Source organism: Lygodium microphyllum, chromosome 1, assembly GCF_053477565.2.
Source record: "Lygodium microphyllum isolate KBCC chromosome 1, Lygodium_microphyllum_v1.1.10, whole genome shotgun sequence".
Taxonomy (NCBI): Eukaryota; Viridiplantae; Streptophyta; class Polypodiopsida; order Schizaeales; family Lygodiaceae; genus Lygodium; species Lygodium microphyllum.
In genome coordinates, this window is record NC_141135.1 from 199165243 (window position 1) to 199189972 (window position 24730).

Here is a 24730-nt window from a genome sequence, read left to right on the forward strand (position 1 = left end):
AGAATAAGAGAGAACAAGAAGAATTGCATTTTCTTAGTACATTTGCATTTGGCATTTGGCATTGTACTAATATTTGGCATTGTACTAATATTTTTTGTCTCATACGCCAAATGCAGTGTACTAATATTTTCTTAGCTAAATATTTAGCCAAATGCAGTGTACTAATATCTAGAAAATGCCAAATTGGCGTATGAGACAAAAAAGATACATTTGAAGCCCAAAGAACCATTGTCTTTCCCAAGTTCAATAAAGGAGGTATAATCTAAAAGGAAATATTTAGCTAAGAAAGAACAAATAATTAAAGATATTGAAGATATTAAGAAGCCCTAGGGACCTGATATACAATGTGGAATTGATATGGGCGTCACGATTATTCCCAAATGTCCCTCATTTGTCTATTCATCATAGTTGAGTTGAAGTATAGGGGTAGAGGTACTTTATGATAAGGTGTCAGTATTGTTGGTTTTCTTCTATGGTGCCTCAAGGAGGGAGGTGGATTAATGGGCAGTGGTGGATGGTGTGCTTTGTCTCTCTTTGTGGTTCTGTCTAACTTTAATACCTATGGTAAAACCACGATTCAATTTGGGTTATGCTTTTAAGCATTAGGTGTAGCTACAACTTTGGAAAAATCAGTAAGGGTGCACAACTTCGACTTCCCAAGGTTTGCCCCACAAGGTTATAAGAAAGAAAGAAAGTAATAGAGAAATATATATCAACATCTACTAAAGACCAAATGGAGCTATGAAGCATGTTCATGTATAAGATAATAATCCTTATGGTGTCAGAAAAGTAAAAAGTAAAAAATTCTATCTAATGTGCAATGTGTTATGGCATGGCAACTGCTCTTTGAGAGTGAGGAGATTGCTCTCACAACTTACAAGAGAAAAACTTGATAGAGGAACTGGACTAAAACTTCATTGCGAGATAGCTTGAGTACAAGAGAACGCTCATAAGAGTGTGGCTTGATTACAAGTCAAAACTTGATATAAGACAAGACAAGAACAATACAAAAGTTGGTGTTGGGAAGATTGAAGAACATGACCCTTATTTATACTACAGCCTATGGTGGTTAAGGGGAACACGTTGTCACAAAAGGATGCTACATGGCATGACATGTATATTAACATATGTTATGTTGACATTCGCGATGACATAAGCAATGATATAGAATGTTCTAAAATGTTTTAGAATTTTTTAGAAACCTCATGGAACTAGGGGTTGTTTCATCTTGCATACGAACCAAGGTTTGTCCTTGCTTAAGTGTTTGTAACATTACTCCCCCTTGTAGCACTGAGTTCCATGAGGTGCGGTGGTATGCTTTTGAATATACAAGAGCTCTTTGAAGATGTGAAGCTAGTTTCCATGTTCATTCACTTGCATCATAGTCCTTTCAATGGATAAGATATTGCAATCAGACTCTTGAAATTTTTGAATTTAGGATTTTATCTATTTCATATTCTTGGGGGATTTTCAATTATGATTCGAGGTGATGGCTTTAATATTCTTCCAGGGATATTGGATGTATGACATGGCTCCAAGATTGGAATATGGAATATCTCATGGATTTTCATGGATGGGAAAGTTGGAGACAATGGATGATTGGATTTACTTGGCCAAGAATCTTGAAGGGCCGAAGTCCTTGATAATCTAATTTTTGGGAGGGGTGAGAAGAATGCAGATTACATTGAAGAAGCCAAACTTGATCTTCAATTTTGTATGATGAATGTTGCATGGAAAGCTTATTTGCATTTCTCTTATATTTTTCTTGAGCTTTTTTGATTTGCACTTGCAATTCTTTATGAATATCAAAGAGGTATTGAGTTAAGTCTGCAGCAGGATTTTTCTTTTGTGAACTTACATGATTGTCTGTTCTTGGGTGTTGACCATAATGAGCGAATAATGATGTAAATTGAGTGGAGGCATGGGAGGAATTATTATGTAGAAACTAAGCCAGAGCTAATAGATCCACTCGATTGTCTTGATGATAGTTTGTTGTGCATTGAAGGTATTGCCCTAACACTTGTTTCACTCTTTTTGTTTGCCCATCACTCTGTGGGTGATTAGTTGAAGAAAGTTCTACTTGTAGTCCTAGAAGTTTAAAGAGGCTTCTCCAACATCTAGATATAAATGGGGACCACGATTCATGTAATATCATCAGGTAACCCATGGTGCCGATATACCTATTCCTAGAAGAGCCTTGATGTCCCTTCTCCATTGATACTCTTGGTTGTTGGGATAAAGTGTGCCATTTTTGTGAATCGACCAACCACCACTAAGATAGATTATATACTGTGGAAGAAGTTGGTTCAACAGTAAAGTCCATGGATAAGGATGACCAGGGCTTACTTGGAGTAGGTAATGGTTGAGAAAGGCCATGAGGTCGATGATGAGGGACTTTAGCTTGATTGCACATGTCACAAGAATGCACAAAGACCTTGACTAATTTTCACATTTTTGGCTAGAAAAAAATTCTCTTGAAATTAGCTCAATTGTCTTAACCCCAAAATGACCTATTAAGGGGAGACCATGACTCTTCTTGAGTATTTCCACTTGCAAACGGCCAAGAGAAAATGTAGGGGAGTCCTTTATACTAGAGCAGCCCATTAATGTCCTTAAAATCCCTTTGAGTTTGTTATTGGCCTTGATGTAATTGCCTTCTTATGTCCTTGGCAAATGAATCTTTTGTAATTTCCTTCTTAAACTTTGATAAGAACCTAAAGTCTTCTAGGGCTTTACTGGTAACTGCTCTTAACTTTAGTTGCTCAAGGTTTAAGATTACTTAATTTTGTTGGTCATGGGTTTCATCGCCTTCTTTTGATGTTAGGTAGGATCTTCAAGATAAAACATTTGGCTTTCCTTGTTGGTGGCTAGGTCTATAAAGCATTTGGCTTTCATCCCATTACTTGCTCATATCATATGATTGCTGAAGGCACTCTTAGGGTCAAGAGGGTGCTGTAGTAGTCTATCCATCGGCACTGCATCAAAGGCTTTGCGAAAATCCAAAAAGCAGTATTACAACTTTATCTTTTGCTCTTAGATTAAATCGTATATGCATAGTGAAAATGTGATCTGTTATGGAGAAGCCTTGCCTAAATCTTGCCCGAGTCCTATTGCCCACATGGACTTTCATTGAATATAGGTGCTCAGCTCCGCCTTCAGCGCTACTACATATATATTGCCAAACAAGTGACCAATTATGATAGTTTGATAAGTTCTATGGATCAAACTAGTCCTTGCTTTATGGATAGACACGAGTGTAGAGTCCATTTGTTTGGGAATCTTTTTGCCAAAGTCATATTAAACATGAAAGCCAGGAATGGTGTAAGAATCTCTTATGCATATATGAAATGCTCACCTTGGGAATCAATGTCATCTGGTGACCATCCATGTTGTAATCTCGTGATAGTTCATTCCACCATGCTAGTTGTGAAGAAAGTCAAGGATGTGGAATGTGGTTTCAGTGGTTGCAGTATAAGAGGCTAGTGTGGCACATCATATAGATGCAATGTTCTTGGATTTTCCATGGGTGTGTGTTGTTTGGGCTCTTTAAAGCTTTGTCATGGTGTAGGAGTATCTTTGCTCTTGAAGAGTAGGGGAAGGTCCTATTAGTGTGTCTCCTCATACTCTTGTCGTTTTTGGGGAGTGAAGTGTTGTTGCTCTCTTTCGGTCTCTCTCTTTGTACTATACTAAAGTGTAATTTGTGCCCTAAGTTGTTGGTAATGAGCTCGACACTCCTCATCATAGAAAGTGTTTGAGGATGTGACCCACATCCGTGAGTTTGTGTGTGGATTGTGTGCAGTGAGGGAAGCTTGTGATGGTTTTCAAGTATGTGATTGAAGTGTGTTGTGAGATGAGTATAGCTAGTGATGTCAATGGGTCCAGTTGTGATAATCCCTCGTATATATAATTTGTGTAGATGTTAGTAAGCTTCTGTGTGAAGTAGAAGGTGGTGTGGGGTGGTTGTGGTGGGGTGAGTGAATCATGTGTATAGGTGGAAGTTCATGTGATGGTGAGGTAGGTGTGTTATGCTCTTATGGGCCGTGTGGTATGTCGAAAGAAGAGACTATGTCCAGGAAAGGTATGGATCCTAATATGTAGTCCACCATGTTGGATCTTGGGAATTGGAAGCATGTCAATGCTTCAGATGAGGGCCACCTCTCCAATCCATTATAAATGACGAGGAGGTGTGGTGCTCCCATCTCAAGCAAATGTCTTCAATACCTTGTATCATTCGAGCCCCACTAATCCTTCGTCGTCCTTGTTCCAATCTTGGTTGGATGCAGTGGGTGAAGTACTTTGACCCCTTGGATTATATACCTTGCATTGATGGGGCATTGAAGTTTTCTACCAAAAGGACCTCCCTCAGACTTGAGGATTGTATGATCTTCTCTGAAAGGTCAATGAACGATGATTGTGATATCCTTTCGTCCTCTACTCTCTTATTCTTCTCCATCTCCTTGTCCTCCCCTCCCCCTTTTCCGAATGAATTTGGATCCCTTTGGAGGGAAGCAATATAGTGCAATGTATCTGTACTATCATGGTGATAGCTCCATCCACACCCACATCTATTATGCCTTTGCGTCACATGAAATGATGGAAACTCTTCCTTGTAACCCTTGGCAAAAGAGCATTGCCACCCTTGAATCCATGTGTAGTGCTTTGTTGTTTGGCCCCTCTTGATAGGCTAACTCCCACATGTATCCTTTGATACTAGGAAGTGCCATGTCTATGTTTTGGTGGGATTCAGTGAGTAGGATTATGTCCCTATGTAGGATCCTAGGAAGAGGTGATCCTTGTGTTGACATGACTCCGAGAGAGAGAGAGAGAGAGAGAGAGAGAGAGAGAGAGAGAGAGAGAGAGAGAGGAAGGGAGGGAGCAAACAATAAGGGTGAGTAGAAAACATGTGTATGTGGATGAGAGGGAGTGAGGGAGGGAGGGAGGAGACAGTAAGAGTGAGCTGAGAACATGTGTATGTGGTCAAGAGAGAGATAGAGAAATGAAATGAAATGATATATTAACAATTGGAAAAATGCCACAATGACCTATGAGACTATGAGTTACAATTACTTGTATGATGGTACCACTATGTGAAAACAATAAATGAAAATGTAACAAACAATACAAGAAGACTAAAAGATATAAGGGAGGAAAACTCTAGTTGGCAAATAAATTTTTCTCTAGTTGATACAATGTCATGGGGATGTAGAGGGCTTAGTGTTATGGAAACACTAGGTTGTGCTCGAGAGATTAAACGAGACGTAAGATTTAAAAGATAATCCAACATAGGGGCACAAGGTACAATGGTAATAAGATACAAAAAATCCCACAACCTGGGGTTGTAGGTATGAATACAAGATATCGAAATTACAAGATCTCCCTCGACATGGATGAACAAGATACAATACAATACTAGACAAGAACCTGTACTACGAGATTACAAGGTGGCAAGACAATTGGAGTATAATGGAAGACAAGACAAGACTAGATACCATAACTAGACAAGAACTAGAATTGAAACTCGAAGTTACTTACTTGGAGGTCTCGACTCCTTGAGCTCCTAAGATTGGCATTGGCAAGATTGAGAAGCTCTATGGTGAGCCCCTTCTTTTATATGTGTTGGAGGGTGGCTAAAGATATTTTAGAATATTTCATGAGGACATCATCGATGATGCAGATAGTGACATGGCATGTCTTCTAGAAAGGTTTTATGATGACATTATCGATGATATATGGAATAAGATAGCATATCTTCTAGAAGGTTCTATGATGATATGGCAAGGGTGGGTTTGCATGGTTGGCTTGAGGATGTATTGTTAAGGAAGGGCATATATGGTGTGCATTCATATGGCATGGGCAAGAATTAATCCGCACACTTGATCATGGCATGCCCATGACATCATCCGCTCCTCTAGTGATGAGTTCCATGAGGAGAGACTTGGTGGTTTGGTCCAAGTTTTGTTGGATTCCTCTTGTGAATCTTTAACTTTAAGACATGCTCTTTGGAGATATTTTGCAAGTTTTCAAGTGCGATCATTGATGTCATATCCTTTCCAGTGACAAGGTATTCCAATTGACCTTGGGAGATCCTCGAGTCTAAGACATGCTTGATCTCAAATTCTTCATAATCTTCAATTTGGAAAATTGGTAGGGGATTCGATCTCTCCCCCCTCAATGGTGAGCTATAGTATGGCTTGAGCAAGGAAACATGAAAGTTTGGGTGGATCTTCATGGTGCTGGGGAGCTAGAGTCAGTAAGCAATTGGGTTGATCTGGGCTTTGATAGTGAAGGGCCCAAATCTCTAGTTATGCTTGAGTAACATACTTTATCATTCACTTTGTATGCTAGATGTTGGTCCACATAGTACTTGTACTCCTTAGGGTGAAGATTGATCTCCTCCTCATTGGGGCTGATGTGTGGAAGATGATTTTGGTTTTCCCAAGATTAACATTCAATCCATGCTATGTATAAAAGTCATGAAGGGCACAGAGATGATGTTGTAGACTCTCTTGTGATTCAAAGACTAGACTCATTGATGGGTATATGTCAGCTAGCTCATGCTTAACACACACACACACACACACACACACACACACACACACACACACACACACACACACACAGAATGTTAACATCTCTAAAAGGCTAGTGTGGCCTATGAGACTATACCAAAACATACAAAGAAATGTATCTCTCATCTTAATAGATAAAAGATATGCCTATGAGACTAGATGTTAGGTGAAATGCTATGGAAGAGTATATCTATGGTGCATATGCAAGTGATACTAGTAAGAACGAAGAAAAAGAAAGATAGAATTGTTCATTTTCTTAGTGAAGTATCTCCCTCAAGTGGAAATGCAGCTCTTTGTGGTTGAGGTGCCTTCACATCTATCTTTTGTGGGTGCTCAATGATAGCTCTAATTTTTCAATGGTAAGGGTATCTGGGCTTCCTTCTAGGTGGGCACAAGTGTCTTGCTCAATTGAGTCTTAGTTCTATAAGGAAGGGAATACCCCCCAAAGATGAAGCTCCTCCACGACTTGGCCTTGTTGGTTGTCTATCATAGCGATGGTGACAAATCTCGTGCTCAACTATATGGTAGTAAAAGGTCAATGACAACCCTATGTCTAATAATGTTGAAGTGTGGGGGGCTTCTATTCCATAGAATACAAGCTATGCACCTTCGAAGCTCCAAAAGAAAAATCCCAAACATCTCTGATCCTCTAATTGTATCACTTGTCATAGAGAGCCAAAAGCCTCTTGAAACACACAATGGTATCTACCTTGAATATCATAATATACATTGCATTGATAGATGCAATACTCCTTAATCTTTGGCTCTATATCACAAAGTTGGCACATGCTATCCTCAATCTCCACACCCTTCCATCTGCTTGTCTCAATCTGTAAGTCATGCTTTGAGGGGTAGATTTTCCTAATAGCTATAGATAACCCATGTGCCAGCTAAGTATCCATATAGGTTGGTTGGATGATAAAATCATCCTTAGAGAGCTAAAGGAAATAGCTCCAACAGTTTGCCATCCTCGCGCCATGCAAAGAAAGGGGTCTAACTCATGTCCTATTTGTATCTAATCTTAGTGTGTCTGCTTCGATCATATGGTTGAGCTCTGGCTAGCTAAGCTAGAGTGCATGGCAATTTAGACTATAATCGAGTATCTATTTCGAGGTGGCTTTCATTATCAATGTAAGAAAGTCATTGCCTAGAGCAGGGCCTCAACCAGCATAGGTGTTGTCCCCATCTCTGCTCTGATGATCTCATGTGGGGTTGAGGCCTTTGCTTGTATCATATGCGATATCATCACGACTAATGGTCACTTCATATGCTCCCATCCATCATAAAATTCCCTATTTGGTCCATCTTGGCTTGTAAATGGGTGTCTTCTCTTATAGAGGCTTGGGCCCTAAATGGCCGCCCCATAGAGGAGTGTGGGTGTAACCAGTGTATCAAAGAGCCACTATTGCCCCAAGATATCCCTCATGGGTCTATCCAACATGGATAAGCTAAAGTGTAGGGGTAGAGCTTCTCGATGATGTGCCAATATCATATGTATCCTCATGTGGTGCCTCAAGTGGGGGAGGTGGATCTTTGAGTGGCTTTTCTTAGGGGATTCCTTATGGTGGAACGATGAGCTGGTGTGGGGTATCAATTAAAGTATTAGGTGTAATTGCAACATTGAAAAAGTCAATAAGGGTGTGTTTCTCGACTCCCCAAGATCCCTCCCTTGAGACAATAAGAGGCGATCCCTTTTGATGTGGCTCTAAGAGAGAGAGAGAGAGAGAGAGAGAGAGAGAGAGAGAGAGAGAGAGAGGTGAAAAGGATGTTTATCTCATGAAATTGCTTTGTGGCAACTTCAAAGTACAAGTTTTGAAGGTAAACCTTGAATCTCTAGTTAACAACTTTATATGTATCTTAAATTGTGCAGGGGACTATTCGAAATAAAAACAAAGCTGATCTTACTGATACAGAGAGAGGCATATTGGCTTGGCTTGAAAGATCAAGGAATAAGAAGTGATATATGGCATGATATTTCTCACATTTGTGAATATGTTTTTTAAAAGTTTGAGCCACTCATTTGGGAAGATGGGCTATTTGTTGTATAAGGTGGGTATTTGGTTGGAGGATTTGCAAATAAAGGTGTTTATCTAAACATCCAACCACTTTATTTCTTCTTCATCTAGTCTATAGATTCAACAATTAATTATATGGGAGATTTCTATTTAATTTTTGAGAAATAGAAATTTAATAAAATTTTAGTTAAAAATTTTAAAATATATAACATGAAGCTCTTATCATTATAAGTGCGTTGATCACGTGTAGAGGGGAGGGGGTAAGGCAAAATGTGTAATAAGTGCAAGTGTGTTTTATGGGCTTGCCAAGTGTAAGTGTCAACTCTATGTGGACCTTGACATAAGGCTTGTGATAATTTTAGCATTTTTAAATGACTTTTTAGGAGTGATTTTACTCTTTTGTAAGTAAGATGCACATACTTAAAACACCCATAATGCATTTAACCATTATCCAAAAGAGTGAGAAAGAGGCATACATGCAACTTAATTGTGTTTTAATACGATAGCATACAAGCTCATAATAAATGGCCACAAGGTTTTTGATATCTAGCCAAGAGACCAAGGGAGAACCACATGGGTAGTTTGGCATAACCTAGATAAGATAGCTTGTAAGTGGAATAAACAAGAAAGCCTTTTTTGTAGGTGTAGGCAATACTTTCCTAATGAGTCCAAAGGAAATGAAAAACAATAATGAAGAGGATTGCTTCTAGGTAGAGGTCCAACTCCTTCAAGGGGGTGGTCTCCGCTTTTGATAATTCACTGGAACTATTGTCCTCTTTTAATGGAGGCTTAGCTCGCTTTTTGGGAGGTTGAAAGGGTATCATTGAGGTTTTGGGTTTGGGTTGGGGATGAGTTACTTCTTGGCTCGAGGATTCATAAGGATGAATTTCCATCTTGTTCACACATATAAACTCAATGAAGAAGTTTTTAAGAGTCTTGGTTCCTAACTACCACATGTTGGTGAAGGTGGTATTGGGTGACTTGCAAATTTATGAGGGGCTTCAATAATATGCCAAAGGTAGTCATGACAAGGGTGATTATAGTGTTGAGGTAGTTGAGTTGTTGCTTCTCACCACAATTCCATTTCTCTAAAATCGACCTTGGCTACCATGACAACTAGATGTCCATGAGGAGAGGTGTGTATGACTGTTTAACAAGAAGCACTTGGAGAGAGAGGAAAGGACGAGGGTTGACCCACCCTTGAAGGCCTTTATGGCATGGAATATATCCTTCTTTCATTCCAAAGGGCTAAAAAATTTGTAAGTTCCAATGTGTTAGAATGTTGGAGACTTTTGAGTAATTAATAAAATGTAAATTGAAAATCATTATCTATTCCTAACTTATCTCGTTCACCTAATCATTAGGGGCATTGTAAACAAAAATAAAATGGGATTAGAGAGAGAGAGAGAGAGAGAGAGAGAGAGAGAGAGAGAGAGAGAGAGAGAGAACCATTAGGAAAATATGGACTCGTAAATGGCCTTTTAGATTAAGAGTTAATGTTCTAGTTGCAAGAAAGGTAGACCAATGGGCAAGGGGGTAATATGCACATTTTATCTACTACCATTTTTCATTTGGGCCTACCATAAGTAGGCTTGTGCCTTGCGTCCCCCCCCCACAAAAAAAAAGGCTTTTATGTCAAATGGGACATGCCATTGCTTGCTATCTAGAAAGTGGGGAGTAAAAGTTGAACTTTTGTTTCTCTCTTGAAAAGCTCTTTGTCCTTCATAAGCTCATTTCATGATGTGTACAATTAGAAAGGGAAAACTTTTTTGTGTGTTTCTCTAAGATTGCTTCTTTTTATGGGCAATATCTCCTCCATTTCACAACTTTATCCATCAAATTTCTCTAATAGAATTTAACTTGCATAGCCACATAGTCACCTTTGTCATTTGGTGCTCCATAGCCACCGTTGATCCCTTTTTTATCACTAGATCTGCGACTTGTTCTTCCCAAGGATTGTAAGCTTCTCTTCCTAGATTCATTTTGATGGCATCTATAAGTCATTAATGATGTTCTTGAGATTCCATCAAGGTTATTGGTGTCCATAACACCAAGGACAAGCATGGAGAATGGATATGAGCAACTTGTTTTGACGGTTGCTTAATAATTTTGTTTTCTTTCATGTGAGGAGAATCAAGAAGTTCGTCATGGTAACTATGGTTTTGCATAGAGTTGAGATTCACATGCAATTTCAATGATTATAATGGAGGAATAATACATCTTGGTTCTCTAATGCAGTAGTTTTCAATTGCTTTGTGTATATTTTATGTTTAAATTTTTCATTGATATTGTTAAAAAGGTCATACATGAATGTATCCTCATCTCAAACCCCCTTATAAGTCCACACACTTCTCATTCTCACACTTCACTTCCTACCTCCCTTATCACCTCTTTAACAACACATTCAACTCACCTTTCTTATCTCATTTGCTAGGATGGAGGATTCTTTCATCACTAGATTCATGGCATTTTTGGGATGGATAAATTTTTTTAGTCAAGAAGACTCTTTAGGTTGTCAATTGGAGATCTTCTATACGGATAATACAATATTGGGCCAAGCTGTAAGGATCGTAGTGAATACATGCATCGTCACCTCCTAGAATATGCTGTGACATTCAAGCGATCCAAGGAAGATTGGATCTCTTATAATCTCCTCACATATATAAATAAGAAAAATCCTTTCAAAAACAATTCTCTTGATTTATTTATAATTTCTCTTATGCCTTTTATAAGAAACAAGCTGAGGCACTTGGATTTGCCAACCTTGGTAGACAATACCTCCCCAAACTGGCACACTTATTGCCCTTCTCAATAAGCTCAAGGAACCCTCAGCACTCCATATCAAAACAAATGGACAAGTTGGTGAATTTCTTAAAATGTCCCAAACTTCGAAACACAAAAGTACATGACAACATAGGAGGATGAGGAGACTAAGAGAGAGCTAGGAATGGTCCTTGCTTCCAAAGAGGGCTCATATGCAACAAGTGGTTTTGGTGAGGAAGCTCCCAAGGGAGCTTCCTTGTATATTGTGCTAGTTCTCGAGTATACTTATGGGAAGGACATGGACAAGAGTGTGGATATAGACTCTAAAGTCTTCGATAGTGAAATTTTTGTTGGCCTTGTAGAATCTCCAAGATGTGGAGAAAATGTTTGGTCTAAGGTGAGACAAGGCACTCTCCATACTTGCAATAGTGTTTGAGTTCTTGTTGGACACCTTGCTAACATGGCTAGATCCCTCTATCTCCCCCAAGCTTGAATAACTAGAGGGTGTCATCACTACTCTAGTGGATGCAATTGATACTTTGGAGCATGAGAATATAGAATTCAAGGCCACCTATTCTAGTGTAGATTCCATGCGAAGCCCAATCTTGTCAACCCAAGGTACCCCTTAAGCACACTTGCTCGTGTAATTCTCACGTTAAACCTATGATGGTGCATGGGGATTGAGCTAATTGATATAATAGACTATTTGGAATATAATATATGTTTTTGTGTCTATTGGCCTCATATATGCCATGATTAGACTTTTAGCCTTAAAGTACAATTGTGTTGTTATAAATGGAATTATTGACATTTACACATGAACTTGGATTTTAATTTTAGCTAAATAACACCGAGTAGAGTAGGCCATAATTAGAGTTTAGGATTTAATTTTGCTTTGTTGGAGGGAAAATTTACCCCAAAACAAATAATTGGAGGGCGTTTATAAGGGGGGGGGGGTTTGAAAATTTCCCTCCATGGCAAGTGAAATTGCCATTTCACGTGCAATGGAGGGGAAAATCCCCCCCACCCCCCCCCAAACACTCCACCCCTAAAAAAAAGGCAAAAAAGGGACCCTCTAAATTGGTGTAATGAGCTTCTAAGGGGTATATTGGTGCAAGGGACTTATTAGGGGGTGCAAAGATGTATAGTTCCATCCATTCTTGTTTTAGCTTAGAGAAACCCTTGCTTTGATTGATGAACTCTTAAAGAAATACATGCATTATGGGGGTTGGAAAATGCTCAATGGTGAAGAACATGCAAATCCAACAACCAAAATAAACCATTTGAAGGGCCTTTTTTTGGGGGGGGGCGGCGGGGGGGGGGGGGGGGGGGCAGGGGGTGGGTATTTACCCCTCCATAGCATATTGCATGACAAGATGGCATTGCTATCTTTGAAGGGGTATGTTTCCCAGAAACAAAATCCCCCCTCGCCCCCCCAAAACAAAAAAGGCCCCCAAATCTAACATCCAAAATAAACCATTTGGAGGGCCTTTTTTGGGGGGCGGGGTTTTGAATTTACCCCTCCATAGCATATCACATGACAAGATGCCATTGCTATCTTTGAAGGGGTATGTTTCCCAAAAAACAAAATCAGCAAACCCGACCCCCCCCCCCCCCCCCCCCCCAAAAAAAAAGCCAAAAAAGGCTCCCTCCAAAGTCTTTGTCTTGGTAATCTAAAGGGTTGATCATCTTTTTGTAAATTGTTGGAAGTTTATAAAAAGCTCCTCATTCTCCTCTTTGTTTGTCATTAGGGGCACTACCACTCGCTAGTACACCTTAGCATACCAAGGATCCAATGGCCATGAAGCATACCAAGGATTCAAAACAATCTCTTGGGATTATTATTTGCAAGTACCAATAAGTCAAGCATAGAACAATGCAACAATAAAAAGCAACCGTGAAGTGTACATTATGTTCTCATGCTCATTACCAAAGGTCTTCAATGGAAATTGAGAAACATAAGTATTTCTCAAGCTTAGATCTTGTGTATCCTTTATACTACCAAAAAAATTCAAATATTTACTTAATCCACAACTCATACACTATGATCATCAAGATTCTATAAAAAAAGAACATATCCTAAGAAAAATGAGCAAAAGAAATTGTTTGGAGGGCCCTTTTTTTGGTTTCCTTTTTTGGGGGGGAGGGGCGGAGCACTCATGTCCTTATTCTTAAGATAGATATCCAATATTAGATAGAGGCATGTCAATGCCCTGCTTGATTGACACAAATTATATGCCAAGGCAAAGTTGTGGATCATAACCACGAAACTATAGCTCCCCATAAGCATGACTTAGCAAATAAGAGCACACTATTGTGCGTAAGAGCATTGCCCTTTTATTTAGAGAGAGAGAGAGAGAGAGAGAGAGAGAGAGAGAGAGAGAGAGAGAGAGAGAGAGAGAGAGAGAGAGAGAGAGAGAGAGAGAGAGAGAGAGAGAGAGAGAGAGAGAGAGAGAGAGAGAGAGAGAGAGAGAGAGAGAGAGAGAGAGAGAGAGAGAGAGAGATCACCCTTTTCTTTAATTTTCTAAAATAAACTATTCTTTCTCAAAAAGCAAGATATCCATAAATTTCAAGGTTAATGGACCACTTAACTAAAGTTAATAGTGGGTAAATTTTTTGGGACTTGCATCACCTTGTCACTACACCATTGTATGAGCATATGCCCTAAAGGGCAATGCTAAGAAAATGACATCTATCTTGGATGTTATATTAATGAAAAGTGTAAATAGATTATTGAAACCATGACACAAAGGTCATTGAATCATGAAAAATAACTTGTACTATTTCAGGATCAAAAAATCAATTTTTCATAAGCATATATAAAAGTAGGGACTTTAGACCCATTCATCCGAATCCTCTTAGCCATTTGTATGCATGATTGCTATATGCTTTGCATGGAGTATAGACAAATATGCATCTTGATACAAAGAGACTAAGGAAGCTTCCACTTCCTCGAGGAGAGCCTCAATGGTTGTGGATTGTATATGCTTAACATCCATACTCTAGATGATCCCATTCATTATTTGAGATAAACATACTCGTTAATTAGTAGCTCTTTGATCTTTTTATATTTGTCGATCTCTTGTATCATAGCTCTTTTAAATGAGAGTTTTTTCTTTGCCCAATCCTTTGCCCTAGCACACACATTGCATGAGGCAACCTTTGTTGGGGGACCTTACCAAGACTGTGCTACTTGTGCAAGTGGCTTGGGGGTGCTACTAGTTGTGGGATCAACTATGGTTTGGAGGAGCATGTTGTTTTGGTGGAGGTCATGGTGCTTTGAAAAGGAACCTCATGTGCCCTTTGCTATGCCCATGAATTTGCTGGTGGTTCCTTTACTCTGTATCACTCATAGTACACTTGTTCCTAGTACTTTCATGGTCATGATGGGCATCACCATCACTATATTCATCCTCTTCATCTCCACCCTCTTGTTCATAGTCATTGGGCATGTAGTCTTGATTTAGCTTTGTGTCCTCATTGGAATGGCCTTTTCAAGGTATCCTCCTTCACACTTGTATAGTCTTCTTTCTATTTGATTGGTGACCTTGGTTAGATATACAAGCAAAGCTTATGCCCAAGGTGAAGTTTGTGACTTTCCACCCTTTCCATAGTGAGGATGGGAATGTTTGACCAGGAAGCAGATGACATTATGCAGTTTACTTTGTATATGTCATTTTATGCAAGGAGGAAGTTTAGAACTCTAGAGGTAAAGAGATAAGGAGCTAAATACGAAAATCAACTAACTAAGCTCTATTTCAAGTACAAGTTATTTAAGGGAGGGTCCACACACAAAAGAAATGAACATAGATTATAAGGTTTAGATGGAAGCCCATTTGGAGCCTTGTGTCATCAAGTTGTGCACCATGTTGCATGCATATTTGTTGCATCATTGCTTCACCATCTTTCATTAGTTCGAGCTTGTAATTCCTTTCTAATAAATGTTCTGACATAGTTTTGGCCCTTGCATTCACCAATGTGTTGAACAACCAAAAGTGGATCTATAAAACCAATTGAATATTTGTACATAGTGGGTTCCTTTTACATGACCACCTTGATGGCATGTGTTCTTGAAATGTGCACCATGTGCAGAAGAGCACGATTTCTCTACAGCTTGGATGCTCCACATCTCTAAAGCTCCATATTCCTCTAAGAATTAAGAGGGCATTGTAAGGTGCAAAAATGGATATTCTAAGTGTTAATGGGAAATATGGGTTTCTAATTCTTGTCAAGACATGACATATTTGGTGGCACCTTCTAGTGCAACCAAATGGTCCTATGTTCCATGTGACATGTTCTTAGCCCTTTGAAAAAGTGTCTATTGTCATTCGAAAATGACAAGGTAATGATATGAACGCATTTGTCTCACCTATGTTCTTGTCCTTCTTTATTTGCTTCAGTGTTTCCTTCTCAAATGCATTCTTCATCTCCAAAGGATCATTTCCTTTGCACATCCTCCACCATCTCTCTTTTATTGTACTAGAGATTCTATTTGCATTGCTTTAATTCTTCTTCTAGCTTTAACCACGTTATTTTCCTAGTCTTACAAGGATTTTTAAAGTACATTCAAAGAACCTTTTGACTATAATAAGGATTAATGAGTATTAAGCTAAAATACTGTGTTTACCATTTCCAATATAAGTGAGCAATGAAGCATTACAATCAAAAGGTGTATTCAACCTAATACTAGGGTAAATTGAATACAAGGACTCATCAACCCAAAGATCAAGGTATTTCTTTCCCTTTAAATGATATTCAAAAGTTGTCCTTACATTTAGGCCACACTTAATATAGGGCGAGGCAAGAGAAAGAGCAAAACCAATGCTTCATTAACAAACTTGCTTCTCAAATTACAAATGGATAGAATCCCAAATGAAAGAAAAGGAGAAGGAAAAGGAGCCACACATTATTTCAAATAAAGAGCCCTGATCATGAGTTAATGCAAATCCTAATACTTCGAGCATCCTAGGGAAGATTTTCCATATCACCAATGAGATAGGTGAGGCTTCACATAAAAGAAATTATCATTTGGGTAATGCAAGCGGGGTTATTTATGCAAGTGGAGATGGTTTCTTTACCACTAGAGTATCCATTCTAGGTGTTAGCAGCCATCCCTTGGTGGGAACTACTTTAACAATGATAGTTATGGTGGTACAAATAATGATTAGCCTTATGGTGGATAACCAAATTATGGTGATAGAGAATTGAGGGATAAGATCATCTTATCTAAGTATAATGATCAATCATCTTCTCCATCAGACCTTGAAGAGTGGCTTTCCAAGTTAGAAGATTACTTCTACATATTTTCTAGGGTTGATGACCAAAAGATCCACTTTGCCACCATATGCTTAGAGGGTTTTGCCTACACTTGGTGTTGCTACATGAAGAATGAAAACCATCAGGTAGACATTTGCAAAGATTTCAAAGTACTCATGGGACATGTCTTTGTTTCCCTTGTGGAAAAAGAAAAGCTTACTAGATGTTGGTGCTGCTATATGAAGAATGAAAACCATCAGGTAGACATTTGCAAAGATTTTAAAGTACTCATGGGGCAGGTCTTTGTTTCCCTTGTGGAAAAAGAAAAGCTTACTAGATGTTGGTATGGCCTAAAGCAAAGGAGTCTTTTTGTGAGAGAATATACCAATTAATTTTTAAACCTTACTATGCATGTGGAGTCTGTGTGATGATGCTAAACTTTACAAATACATGTATAATTTATACTCTAGTCTTTCAATGTAATAACACAATTCCCTACAAGTTTGTTTAAAGATATTGAGTTGGTTGAAATGTATTCTAGGAAATATAAAAGAGAGGTTCCTTTGCAGTCATATTTTTGGATAGCAAATAAATAGTTTGAGAACAAGCCAGTTGGGGATAGATTATGGAGGAAATAATATGTCATTTAGTAGCCCTAAAATACCTATCTATCCACCTTTTAATGCTTCAAGATTGCAAGGTACTTTTAGTTCAAGCAATCAAAAATTGATTCCCATGGACTTGTACAAGGAAAGAAAAGAAAAAGGTATTTGTTTTAAATGTGAATGAGTATTTGTTTGTTATGCAACATATGATGAATGCTGTTACAAGAAAGGGGACACATGATGATGTATGATATGTTGATTTAGGTGCATATAATCATATGACCAGTCATGCTAAATCGTTTAGAGAGATGTAAGATTTATAAAATCCAACTTATGTGCAAACATATGATGATTCATGCCATCCAATTTTATACATTAAAAAAGTTCTTGTTCTTACATGATGGTTGGATAAAGGGTTTATCAGATGTATTACATGTGGTATCTATCACAAAGAATTAGTGTTTATTGCAGTAAGAATTGCAGGTTTGATTTAATGCAAAAGGTTGTTTTGTGAAATATTTTAATGACAAGTATAAGTTGCTTGCAAAAGGAAGTAGAGTTGGCCACATGTTTACTTTAGATGTTAGAATTTTTTCTATGAATGTTGTTATATATACTAAAGAGAAAGGTGTGGTTGCAGACATTGAAATATGATACAAATAAAGGGAGTGAGCTCAAAGTGAAAGCATGTGAGTAGAAGCAAGAGCTATGGTGAAAGGAGCAAGAGCAAGAGAGACATTATGAAAAAAATGAAATCACAAATGGGTCTTTTAGTCCTCCCCTCTCTTCTCCTTAAAATAAGGAAAAGAGGAGAGAATAATAGTAAAATAATCATCTTCTCTCTCCACTTTTGCGATCTCGTTTTACATTTTTTATATTATCTACAAAGATATACTCAGATTCATTCTCTCTTCTCATTCAAGAAGTCTTTTTCAACCAAATTTTATATTTAAAAAGAAGTTAGTTATGGGAGTGTGGTGCTTTGTTTTCAATGCAAAATGATTAGTAGATGCGAGATAATTGATTTTTTAATTGAGAACAAGAAAAATAAAATTTCAAAAGTTCATTTTAAGATATTTTGGGAATTTTTTATATTTTAGCTTTTGGTTAAAAAAACAAACAAACTAGTCAAATTTCGTGTGTTTTGGAGATGTTTTTGGAGGTAAAATAGAAATGTCTAAAATACGAAAATCTTGGACATCTCTATCCTCTGAGCTATTTTTTTCCATATCTATACTCTCTCATGGCTCTATTGTGACCTTTTCTCTATGTTTATGCAACCTTCATTAACAAAGTGAATTACTTACACCCTCCTTTCCCTTAGCACATTTGTGTACCTCTGTGCGTTTCCACTCTACCTCCTGTGACAACCAAGTAGGCTCTCCGTTTCTATTAATAGTAAAATGAATACAAGAAAGGAGATGTATATTGAGGTAGAGATTGAATATGTCCAATTATTCAAAAGAATCTAGCATATCAATGTCAACCCTCAAGTTTTGTAGAGTTACAGGCAAATGGGATTGAAACATGTGGATTTGTGGGTTGATAGGGGGAATCTACCCAATTGACCCCTTAAACAATAGATCTCCAACTTTCTCAGCAATCACAAATTTGCTGAAGTATGTATGCGAGGGTGAAAATGGGTTGCTCGGTTATACTAGGCGGCTCAATAATCAGCTGTTCAAAGTATTTATAACTTACTAAGCAATCATAAAAGATTGCTATGTTGTGATCATTGCACATCAACTTTATATACAACAGCTCATAAGACAAGTGGTATAACTGAATGACACTATAATTCAACAAAACAATTAAATTATTTCAATGCAAGACACCATCCATAACATTGGTATTTCATATGAGGAGGTAAAGGCACAATTGGACGACTTGAGAAAGATCAACAGTAAGCTAATATAGGAGCGCAAACGAAAGAAGAAGCCAATCAATGAGTTAATTGTGAATAGCAGCCAGTGGAAGCGAGTATCAAAGCATGTATATGTAGTTCAGAAAGAGAACCTAGGTGAGGGTGAGGTTGGATCGTGTATTAGTAGATTACTGAAGCCAAGTACATTGGAAAACGCTTTGAGCAATCCTAAGTTTAAGGCTGTGAAGGAAAAGGTAATTGAGTGCACATTAAAAGATGTGTCAAATGAGTTCTCAGCTGTGGATGCACAATCTATTTGTGACAGGGCCAATATTAACACAATGACTTACTCAAAGATATTCAAAGGTGTGAAGGCTGGGTTTGGTCATGTGTTGAAGAGAAATAGAATCATGCCTCTTCTCAACCTTCAAAGTTAATAGAGGCCCGATGGCAACTTAATATAAAGGTTTTGGAGCTGGTAGGAGATCCCATACATGTTCAATGCGTGGAAACACTAAAGGTTGGGACAAAAAATGCATATGAGGTGAAGCTCACCGAACTCAATAACTACTATTTAGATTTATACAAGGTGTAGTCGGCAATGATAATGTACTACAATATGTCTATTGAGGAATGTAATGGTAAATTACAGTTTGTTATAAAGTTAGATGAAAGTGAGATCGTCAAAGGAGTAAAGCTTGAAAGAGTTAGTGTAACTCTGATGAATAGAGCTTTAAATTCGACAAAAACAACCTAGGAAACTTTAGTGTTCAATTCGAGTGCCATGTGTGGTGGCTCGTCGCATTTGAAGTTCCTAAGGAAACATTTGAGATACTGCAGCTGTTCTTTATGCACATAAGCATTCCAAGCATCATCGATCGTCGTAAACATGGTGAGATGCTCTCGGTTGAAGGGTATGGTCAGTACTCGGTTGAATGGCATCTTGCAGGAGACTTGAAAACTTTAAAATGCATGTGTGGAATCTCCAATGGTGCAAATACAAAGAATCCATGTCTATATTGCTTGACAGAGAGGATGGAAGGAGAGGACGGAAAGAAGAATTGGCAAAGATGACAAGTGCTGCACCGACGTGCAATAGAGAAGATCCCACTTGGAAGCCCATCTTCAACATTCCATTGGATCGTATTCACATTTGTTCATTGCATGCTTTTTTCAGAATCATGGAGAAACTTGTATATGAATACATTTACTTTGCTTATAGGATGCAACAAAAAAAAGAAGCCATTACAACGTGTAGGAATGTGGAGCGAGTGCTATCAGAAATTGGGCTACACAAGCATCAAGTGACTATTGAAAAAGATGAGAAGAGATCACGAAAATCTGGTAACTTGCTAAAAAAGCCTTGCTTTGGAGGAGCAAAGGCTAGGAATTTTCTCTCAGCACCTATCAATGAGGAACGGAATGTCATGGTTCGTAGGCCGCAGGACTACAATGGGTGGAAAAAGTTACATTTTGCAGTTCCTGATTGAAGTAATGGAGAAAAAACAAGGTTGGCCAAAGCCAAGGTTTGGATAAGTCTTAACAAATTGACAAATTGGCTCCCTTACTTCACAAGATGGTGTTTAACAATGAAGATAAGCAAGAATTTATCAATGTTGTGTATAGCTTCTACGTAAACATGGTGGAAGCATGGGGCAAAAGCTCTATCACACATTACATGGTGCATACTAAGTTAATATTTTAAAATTGTATGAATTGTATAAACTATTGAGCATAGTTTTACTTATGTGTGATATGTGTCTTTGTAGCATATCCTTCAGACACATGGGCCATACTTTGCAAAAAAGGGAAGTATTGGAATTTGGTCTACACAAGGGATAGAAAATTCACATTGGATAGCGCATGGTGCATACCAAAGAAAAACTGATCATCGTGGAGGGGTGAATGGTAGCAATCCAATGATCCAATTGCTATCTTGGTGGTATAGGATTATAGTAGTGGATGAAGCTAAACTCTCACAAAAGAGAGCAAATGAAAGTGTTGATGAATCAACTGCAGACATAATGAAATCATGTCGTGTCACTAAAAGAGTGCGTTATGAAGCCTCAAGTGTCAAAGAAAACCATGCCAAGTGGCTAGAAACAAGGCTTTGATAAGGTAGCAAATGGGTTCGAAGAGAGCTAAGATAGTAAGATGAACAATGTGTTCAGTGTGAATGCAATTCATAGTTTAACAGAGAAAGAGAGTGTGCATCTATGTGAATGAGTCTTACAGTTTAGGGTTATATAAAAGAGAGTTTTACTTTCTATCTTATTCATTGAGTTCTCACACCTCTTGTATAGGAAAGATAGCTAGGTCTAAGGTAGTTGCAAATAAGCTTCCGCTCAGAGCTCCATATCGTATTCAGCCCCTTGGAGCATCTACTAGCTCAGATGCACCTCCTTCTCAATCTAATCCACCTTCCTCAAGCCGCCCTCACAAGGGTTCTCCTCATCATTCCCATAAGAAATGCAAGTGGAAGCTAGGTACAATGGCCTTCAGAGAAATTAGGAGGTATCAACGCTCTTTTGATCTCATCATTCCGAAGGCGAGCTTCTCGAGACTTGTTCGAGAGATTGTACAAGACCTCTACCGCACAGAAAGCAGGAGGTGGTTTTTGGCACAAGGTCAGGATAGATTTGATCACTTCACAAACGAATGCCTTCATGCTCTACAGTGTGGTGTAGAGACCTTTTTAGTTGACTTGATGACTAATGCTCAACATTGTGCAATGTATGCGAAGTGCATCACTGTAACTTCCAAGGACTTTCAACTAATAAGAAATCTTCAAGCAGTGAAGGATGCATTCGTTCCAATGGAATGAATACAGTTTGTAATGTTATCTTTTTTGGCATAGTGTTATCCTCGTGCATTGGACATATGACTATGTCCCAGTGCAAAACTATTGTATGCGCCCTTAAAATATCAATTAAAATTTTACTCTTGTCCTTCGCTCTCAACTTTGAATGCGTATCTTCGTTGTATTTTTAATTCTTACTTACAGTTTTTGTTAGCACTGTCAATTTCAATAGGAAAAACATGTAAAAATTTGCAATTTCTTGTTGCAAACTTTACTCATGATGCCTCTGTATAGTCTATGTGGTGCGAAGTTTCTAAGGGCTAGTAGTGGCGATGTTGATTTCTCAATTATCAATCTATCCATAATTTTGGTGTGGGATAATTTTTAAAATACCAAACTGTATTGGAATGCGACGAAAATTCACACGTACACTTGTTAGGTGGCCAAGAGCCCTGGAAAAAAAATGCATGCAGACTCTTGGTCTAAAGTTTGGCATTTGGAGTCACATTCTTGGTTTTTTTTTTTTGAAAAAAAAATGCATGCGGACCCTTGGTTTGAAGTTTGGCATTGGAGCCAGGCTCTTGGCCACCTAACGAGTGCGGGTGTGAAGTTTCGTCGCATTCTGATAAAAGGTTATAGATTTACGATTATACGATGGGCAGTGCATATAAAGCTGCATTAACTCGGTTTTGTGGTTTAAATGGATTAAAAGTTCATTCTTCTTCTCATTTTCACATCTTACTTTCTTTGCTTCCTCCATTGTCACATCCCCAACCTCTGTCTCTTCTTTGTCTTGCCCTCCTCGAGCTTACATGGCATGCACCAAGCAAGCATGTCGCCGTTTTGGCCCTAGGAAGACCTCACGCCAAGGCGCACCACCTGGAGTACAAGGTGGAGCCTCCTCTAGTGCATCAACAGGTGTTTCCCATAGAGCACAAGGACCACCACAGAAGAAGAGGAGATGGAAATCGAGCACCGTCGCCCTTCGAGAGTTAAGGATAATCCAACGCGGATACAAGCTTCTCATCCCGAAAAGTTCTTTTCATAAGGTTATTCGGGAAGTCATGCAAGACTTGGAGCTGAAAGGGATGGGAAGATTTTGGGCGTGAGTGCGGGATGGCCCACCAGTAGGAAGGTGGACTGCTGTAGCTATGGAGGCCCTACAAACAACTACAGAGGGGTTTCTCATCGACTTGTTCGATGATACACAACTTGCGGCCATCCATGCAAAGCGTGTCATAATCATAGATAAATATATAAACTTTATCATTCAGCTTCGACACGGCAAGGGGACTCCTCCATAGTATACTCTGCAACATTGGAATATTTATTTATGTATACATAATATCTCATGCGATGTGTACTAAATTCAAATAATTGAGTAAAGTTGTTTTGTTTTGTTTCTTGAAACACACGACTCTTAATTTTTGTTTAATGTATGATTGCATCGAAAGTAGTAATACGTATGGATACGAGTTACGTTATTTTTTATGCACAATTGCAAGTGCAGTACTACGTGTTGAATTATGTTAATGTATGCGAATGTGTCATTCACGTACCACACATTATCGTCACACTCACACAATTACAAGTACAGTACTACTCATTGAATTATATTAACGTATGCGAATGCATCATTCACATGCCACACATTATTGTTGGAATATCTCGTCACCCTGGTTGGCAAAGATACTCGTGGATCCACTCATCAAAGTGTGTACGAGTATCCATCGTAGCAAGTAGGAGGGATGTGGTGGATATAAAGAGATGAAGAGAGAAAGTGTGAAATGAAACAATGAAACAAAAACTAAACTAGTTTTACTTTAAAAACCTTAAGTTTTAAACCATTAAGGGCTGTTCGCATACGATATTTAATTATGGATTTACTTACATCTTTGTAAATTTTACATGTATATGTAAATATGTTGATATGGAAAGTGTATAACAAGTGTATGATTTTACATAAATACCATAAATTTTAAATATTGCAAGTTTACAAGTGACAATATTCTATTGGAAAAAAAAAGCCAAAAATTTATAGGTGTTGGATATTACAACTTGTGGTGTTGGGATTTTTAGGGAGACTCTACAATTTCTAAAATATATGGAGCCACACACTTTCTGCTGATAACAGTATCCTAAGCTCGACTTCAAATTTTCCTGCCATCTAGTTTAAAATAGAAGATAACAGGTGGATTCTGCATTAACATTGTAATTTCTTGGTGCATTATACTCAAGGGCTAATCATCCTCCATTTGCAACACTTAGGGCTCGCGGCCCTTACAAATGACAGTAACATCCACATCTGCACTTTCATGAATGTGTGCACGAGTATCCATCGTAGCAAGTAGGAGGGATGTGGTGGATATAAAGAGATGAAGAGAGAAAGTGTGAAATGAAACAATGAAACAAAAACTAAACTAGTTTTACTTTAAAAACCTTAAGTTTTAAACCATTAAGGGCTGTTCGCATACGATATTTAATTATGGATTTACTTACATCTTTGTAAATTTTACATGTATATGTAAATATGTTGATATGGAAAGTGTATAACAAGTGTATGATTTTACATAAATACCATAAATTTTAAATATTGCAAGTTTACAAGTGACAATATTCTATTGGAAAAAAAAAGCCAAAAATTTATAGGTGTTGGATATTACAACTTGTGGTGTTGGGATTTTTAGGGAGACTCTACAATTTCTAAAATATATGGAGCCACACACTTTCTGCTGATAACAGTATCCTAAGCTCGGCTTCAAATTTTCCTGCCATCTAGTTTAAAATAGAAGATAACAGGTGGATTCTGCATTAACATTGTAATTTCTTGGTGCATTATACTCAAGGGCTAATCATCC

At 38.2% G+C, this 24730-nt stretch overlaps 1 protein-coding gene across 3 annotated transcripts in view; it reads left to right on the forward strand.

Moving 5' to 3' along the window:
- Window positions 1-18000, forward strand: part of LOC148042148 (photosystem I reaction center subunit N) — a 23858-nt gene extending 5858 nt beyond the window's left edge. Inside the window, exon 4 of one of the 3 annotated variants that reach the window (XM_087685729.1) lies at window positions 1511-4881. In XM_087685729.1, coding sequence (XP_087541855.1) covers window positions 1511-1651 — 141 coding nt within the window. In that variant the 3' untranslated portion in view covers window positions 1652-4881. Of the gene's footprint in view, window positions 1-1510; window positions 4882-8439; window positions 8730-17848 lie in introns of those variants that run through there. The other 2 variants (XM_087685742.1, XM_087685733.1) reach the window with 2 other exon arrangements.
- Window positions 18001-24730: the final 6730 nt, after the last annotated feature.